Raw genomic sequence first — 6,783 nt, 5'->3', positions numbered from 1 at the left:
GGCGCCGTGATCGCCAGCGTTCCCGCCGAAATTCGCGGCGGCGTTCGTGCCAGCGTTTCCGCTGGCGTTTCCAGGCTTCCCGCCTTTTTTCTTCATGCGGTCGTGCATGCTGAGAACGGTCTCCCACTCACCGTTCTCAAATTCCGAGGGTGCCAGTTCATCTCCGTCGACGGCGTTGATCATCGTGGTGGTCACGGGGCCTCCCCAGGGGCCGGCTCCCGTCGATGCACGGGTAGCTACGCTAGGTCTGGGCGTTAGGCCTAGCTAGCTCTCACGCGTCCGAGAGGTGAAAAGTCCCATGAAATGTGAAATAGTCCACCGTTTGCCCGAAATCCAGTGTCCCCTTGCACGGAGGGAGAATCCGGATCTGTTCGCGGTAGTTTCCGGCCCGCAGGCCCAAGTTGAACGCCGAAAAACAGCTGCTTGGCGGGAGCGCATGCGACGCACGTCTGCACCGCTCTGCCGCGGGTGGACTTCAAGTCCCAGACTGAAGCCATCGGGGAAGGATGTTGGCGCAACCAGAATCCCTTACCGACAGCTCCGAGTTTGTGGAAAAGAGCAGCAGTTTAAGGATATAGCAGGATACAGCTTAAAGAATTAACTGTGGTTTAGCTCTGGTTAAAAGTGGAGTGACGAGAGAGCTATAGCTGGCGAAATGGAACTCGCGAGTCGAATTGGAGTCTTTCGCCGCCACGTTTCGCTTGGCGTTCCTCCTTCATTTTCATCCCTGGACGTGGATTCACAGTAAATCCGTAATTTCCTTTCCTCAATGTCATTTTCTTCATTAAGGCCCCTCTTTGTTTCTTCTTTCAGTCTCACTTCCTCCCTTTCTCTACAAACGGATGACGGGTGTCCACCGAGATATGCGAGATAGTTACTGCGTAATTTCCTTTCCTCAAATACAATCTCCATTGACTTCACTACGGCCCCTCTTTCTTCTTTCACTCCCACTTCCTCCCTTCCGGTCCGGGTGTTCACCGCGGTGGTTCCTATAGGCAACGGCTCAAGGTCGGTGCGACAATGGCCGAGGTGCTATCATCATGAAGAGTGCCGAGGTCCTACCATCATGCTACCAACCACGACGAAAGTGCTACCATCATGAAGAGGCGAAGCGGCTGGCGTAGTGTAGCAGTCGCTATAAAGATAGAGACGAGTGCGATTTTCTGACAGAAACTTCTTCACCCCTCATTTCGACTCTGTCCTATCGCTGTTTTACGCTACAAACCATAGTTTCCCGGTAACATTTCGTCCTTGATTTTTCTGCAGCGCCAACGGCGACGCAGCATCAACCGCCGTTGGGCGGTGCCACTGCCTACTGCCTTAGAAGCAAGTCCACGCATACTCTTTCTCCTGCCGACGGCAATGCACCGCTACCGCCGCACGCGGACCCCAGCGACGCCATGGCGAACGACCCAGATAAGCCGCAGGTGTCGGCGGCTAGACCGCTCGACGCTCCACAGCAGCAGTCGGCTCTGTCCTCGAGAAAACCGTCCGACGCTCCGGCGGCCTCGGGCCTCCAGAGGTCTGCCGGTGCGGAGGAGATGCGCGGTCCGGCTGCCCACCATTCCTTCCTGTCAAATGCCAGGGAGACGAGCTGGATTTCCAGAGGGAAGAAGGGCATGGCGGATATGTCCACCGGCAGCTATGGACATCCTGTTGGGCCCTTCTCGCCCAAGGCTGGGGTGAGTGCGTTGTGCGCTCAGCTCGTTTTCCAGCGAGGGCGGCTTCTGAAAGTGTGCCTGTTAAGCACGAAATATTGAGGCGAAAGCCTTTCATGGCTCATACTCTCACCCGTTAGCAGATGGTGTCACACCTTTGGCAGCGTTTGACCCGTGTTAACCCGGGAACTAAAAAGGATATGAGAAAACGAATGGTCGTTTCCGATAGAGGAGTGCAAAATGATCGTAGCTGTTAAGTTTGATGACTGTATTAATTAGTATCAAAAATGTAGAAATAGCGCGGACGTCAATACAGCCGCCGAAACTGTATGACGCCAGACCGATCAGCGTACTGTCCGTCGCCTACAAGGTATTTACTAACGTAGTGCTAATAAAGTCAGGACAACTTTAGACTTCAGTCAACCAAATGATCAGGCAGGCTTTCGTAAAGGAGACTCGACAATAGACAACATTCATACGATCAATGAGGTGATAGAGAAATGGGCAGAATATAACCAACCCCTATATGTAGCCTTCATTGATTACGAGAAAGCATATGACTCAGTGGAAACTTCAGCGTTCGTGCAGGCACTGCGGAACCAGGGTGTGGAAGACTGTTATGCGAATATATTGAAAGATATCTATAACTACTGCACACCTGCTATAGTTCTCCATAAAGTCAGCAATAAAATTCCAATACGGAAAGGTGTCAGGCAGGGAGACACGATCTCGCCAATGCTATTCACCGCCTGCGTACGGGCTGCTTACGGGGCCCGAAATGGGAACAGTTGGCGATAAGTGTTAATGGAGAATACCTGAGTAATTTGCGATTCGCTGATGACATTGCCTTGCTAAGCCACTCAGGACAATAACTTCAAAGCATGTTCAATGAGTTAGACAGGCAGAGACGAACAGTGGGGCTAAAAATTAACATACACAAAACCAAGTAATGTTCAACAACCTAGCAAGGGAACGGCAGTTCTCATTTGATTTGATTGCGAGGTGCTGGAAGTAGTGATAGAATATGTCTACTTAAGGCAGATAGTGACCGCAGATCCGGATCATGAGAGGGAATTAACTAGAAGAATAAGAATGGGGTGGAGCGCATATGGCCGGTTCTCTCAGATCATGAATGGCAGTTTGCCAGTATCCCTCAAGAGGTAAGTATACAACAGCTGTATCTTACCGGTACTCACCTATGGGCCAGAAACGTGGAGGCTAACAAAGAGGGTTCAGCTCAAGTTAAGGACAACGCAGCGAGCTATGGAAAGAAAAATGGTATTATTAACGTTAAGAGATCGGAAGAGGATGGAGTGGGTGAGGGAACAAACGCGGGTTAATGATATCCTAGTTGGAATCAAGAGGAAGAAAAGGGCCTGGGCAGGGCATGTAATGCGAAGGCAAGATAACCGCTTGTCCTTAAGGGTAACGGAGTGGATTCCAAGAGAAGGCAAACGTAGCAGGGGACAGCAGAAAGTTAGGTGGGCGGATGAGATTAAGAAGTTTGCGGGGATACAATGGCCGCAACTGGCAAAGGACAGGGTTAATTAGAGAGACATGGGAGAGGCCTTTGCCTTGCAGTGGGTGTAGTCAGGCTGATGATGATGATGAGTGGAAAAGTAAACCGACCTATTTCCAGTATTGGGCCAATTCTACGTGCTGCTTTGGTTTTCGTCCTGTGTTCCGAGTCTTGTCGTACGTTCGCCGCAAAAGAGCACGCCGCCTTTTCAAAGTCACCTTCTATTTCACCGTTTTCTCGCAGCTCATTCGTCGGAAAAAAATCGCCATCGCTGGGATCGCTTCCGTCGCCACGATTTTGCTGCTCGCGGCCCTCGTCACCTTTGTGTTCAGGGGTCACACCCCGCCTCCAGCAGAGAGGAAACACTGCGACAGCCTGTCCTGCCGTTTGCACGCGGAACTCCTAACGAGAGATCTCAATAGGAGCATCGACCCGTGCGAAGACTTTTCTGCCTACGTGTGCTCCTCCTGGTTGCCCTCGACGGATCGAAGGGAGCACGTCAAGACGCCCGTCGACGACATGGCCTTCGCGCGGCACGCCATTTTCGGAGAACTGCTCATCAAGGGCGCCCTGAAGTTCCCCGTCGCAGCCAAAGCCCTCGACATGTACAAGTCCTGCATGAACGCACGGGACCACGGCGGCGCCCACCTGCCGCAGTTCCTGGAACTCATGCGGGAAATGGGCCTCAGCTGGCCGGAGCCACCGCGAGCCGACGCGAACCCCCTGGAGATGCTGGTGGCGTTGTCCTACAGGTGGCAGGTCCACTTGTGGTTCGAAGTCCGCGTGCTCGCCCGGCTTGAAAAATGGCTGCTAGAGTTCAGCCCCGCTTCGTCGCTGCCGTTTCTCTTGAACCAGTACGAGGCTGTCAAGGACCGTAGCAGTTACGCTGCATATTGGATGGGATACTACGAAGACCTCATGCTCAACAGCTCGGCTCCCGTGGACGATGCCTCACTCCAGGATACCATCGAGGAAACACGCAACATGGAGGGCACCGTACTGATCCAGCTTTGCGAAATGATCTTCTCTCGAATGAGGACCCCGGCAGCATTCCGCCTCGAAGACATTGGCAACCACTCGCAGCCAATCAGCTCGGATACCTGGATGAACCTTCTTCGGGAAAACGTAGCGCTGAGTCCAGAACTGGCCGCCACTGACGACGTAAATCTGAGAGACGAGAACCTCCTGAAGACCATCGGGGCCTTCCTCGTCGACCACCAACGGCCACGACTTGTCAGGCTGTTCAGTTGGACTTTCTTCCAGATGTTCGCGCCCATTGGCGAGCCCCGGATGCTCATGAGACGTTTCGGCGCCAGGCACAAGGTCGACGCTTACCGTTCCCAATTCTGCAGCTTCCACACCGAGTCTACCTACAAGGCGCTTGTCCTCTCCCTGGAAGTCGCCAGCGACAACAGGGAGAAGGACCGGGATGTCATTGGCGCCGGATTCCGAAGGCTGGTCTCCGTTGCCATCAAGAAGGTGGAGGGCGTAGCGTGGCTGGACGACAACAGCAAACGTATCGCCAGCGAGAAGCTGAGGTCGGTGAAGATGCGAGCGTGGCCCGAAGAGCAATTGCTGAACAACGAAGCATTGGAGGAAATTTACAAGGAATACCCTAGCACGGGGAAACTGTTCGTCGAGCTCTGGATTCAGGCACGCAGGGTCATGCACCGTGCCAGCGAGAGAGCGCGTCGCATCAACGACTCGCAGGTTTACTGGGACGCTGTGAATCTCGCACACAACTTCCCGCCTTCCTACCCCATGCTGGACTATGTTCTGGGTACCCTAGATGTACCCATCTACATGACCTACCCTCCGCTCTTCTACAGTGGCGGCACGAACTCCATGTTTTTCGGCGGCCTCGGGTACTTGTTGGCGCTTAACTTAGTGAAGGCTCTGGACAAAGAGGGTGTCCGCTGGCTTCCGAACGGCACGGAGGTGGACTGCATTTTCTCCGACGAGACGAGAAAAGCCTACCAGGAGAGAGACAGCTGCCTCAGCTTCCACGGTTTGGCCAGCGTGTTTCCCGAGTTGCCGGCGGCAGAGATTGCGTACGCGGCAATGGAAGACGCCGACAACGGCGAAGGTGTTTACGTCGGAAAGTACATTTCAGCGGAGAAAGCACTCTTCATGACCATGTGTTACATGTCCTGCACTGTACATGGCTTCCACAGCGCCTTCGCGTCAGACTGTGACATCGTCGTGCGCAATTCTGTGGCATTCGCGAGAGCGTTCGAATGTTCCAATCCTTCCAAGATGAATCCCCAAAAAAAGTGCAATTTTTTTGGTTGACCGGTTCCCCTGGAAAGCTTGCATATTCGGGATGCCGGGACATTTCATGAGATGCCATTCCGTATTCGCCTGATTTTCTGCATAGAACTTGATGACCATCATAGACTACGCTGTGGTTTAATGACCATGCATTCACTCCTGAAACAGTTTACTTTTATCTCTAGTTTAAATAATGCGACCACTTTAGCTATGATTGTGCTACTGGGATAGCCTTTGAGAACTTGTGATATATTTTGTTTTTTGTTCTCGTTAACGACCTGGAGGACAGTGCCAGCGAAGAGCACGTTTTGCTCCGCTCAAAATAGGCAGGTTTAGGGCAAATGCCCAGAACTGACGTCACTAATGACACGCGGTTTCCGATTTGGTGGTTCATGAGGCCAGACATAATTCAAGGGCGACGTATATGCCGCTGCGAATGCGCTTATAGTGTTGTGCCTTCTAGGTTGAATGAGCAAGAAATTGTGTGCTGGCTTTGTCGGGGCGATCCGTGGCGTACGCAGCGCTATTGAAGTTCAGAATGGCGCAAAAGACACACACACAGGAAAAAAGGGGATGACACAAAGAGCGCCTTTTTCCTGTGTGTGTGTCTTTTGCGCCATTCTGAACTTTAATCATGAACCAACTAGCCCCAAAGCAAGTTCTTCTGCAGCGCTATAGCCGTGGTCACCGTATTAACCGTTTAGACAAAGGTGGTGTATGGTTCAGATCAACGCTGGACGAATTTTAGGGCTGTTTTTCCTTTTTCTTTCTGGTCTTTGCTGCTTTGTGGCCATCCAGCTGTGACGCGGACATGCCGTCTTGTATGTTGCTGTCAGCTCTGCGCATTTGTGTAGTTGTGGCTTCCTCAGTTTGCTGCATCTCGGCTGCTGTATTATCCGAGCTGTCTGGCTAGCATCATTTGTATGTATGCAATAAGCGATTGTCTTTTCCACGCTGTCAAACTGTGTACAACGCTGTTTACGTTTCCCCAAGTGTCCATCTACTGCTGACGTCCAGCCAGATGCTTTCTTGACAGGGATCGATGTATTTGTAGTGTAGAGGAATTGATGCACAGTGGCCTTTTTATTTTTGCACCTTAATAATCAGAAGCGTTTTTTCCTTGAACCGTTTCAATGCTTTGGCGTTTTGTTCCTTGTTTATGCTAGGAAGACAGTTCTCTACCGCCAAAAAGTCACTGACGATTCAACGCCGTGGTTAGTCCTTCACATGACCATGCGGTAAGGAGGGCCCATAGTAACCTGTGTCCCATATAGCTCGGCGCCACCAACGGCAGTGGCCTATAGAATAGCGTTCGGCAATGGCGACTATGCTGTG

At 52.1% G+C, this 6,783-nt stretch overlaps 1 protein-coding gene across 1 annotated transcript; it reads left to right on the top strand.

Moving 5' to 3' along the window:
* The first annotated feature begins 1,499 nt into the window (after positions 1-1,499).
* Positions 1,500-5,603, top strand: LOC149347846 (membrane metallo-endopeptidase-like 1). Its single transcript, XM_089585688.1, has 2 exons — positions 1,500-1,682; positions 3,421-5,603. Exons 1-2 carry the CDS (start codon positions 1,542-1,544, stop codon positions 5,467-5,469), a joined length of 2,190 nt encoding a protein of 729 aa, XP_089441814.1. The 5' UTR covers positions 1,500-1,541; the 3' UTR covers positions 5,470-5,603.
* Positions 5,604-6,783: the final 1,180 nt, after the last annotated feature.

The sequence above is a fragment of the Amblyomma mixtum genome, chromosome 4 (assembly GCF_055824585.1).
Source record: "Amblyomma mixtum isolate Tamu chromosome 4, ASM5582458v1, whole genome shotgun sequence".
Classification (NCBI taxonomy): Eukaryota; Metazoa; Arthropoda; class Arachnida; order Ixodida; family Ixodidae; genus Amblyomma; species Amblyomma mixtum.
Note: the sequence above shows the minus strand (reverse complement) of the source record. Positions and strands in the feature narration are given on the sequence as shown.

What these genes read in the sequence shown, in the direction of transcription:
- LOC149347846 (XM_089585688.1), top strand. Translation starts at nt 1,542, where the DNA reads ATGCGCGGTCCGGCTGCCCACCATTCCTTCCTGTCAAATGCCAGGGAG. An exon ending in CCTTCTCGCCCAAGGCTGGG is followed by an intron (nt 1,683 to 3,420) that starts GTGAGTGCGTTG and finishes GTTTTCTCGCAG; the next exon opens with CTCATTCGTCGGAAAAAAAT.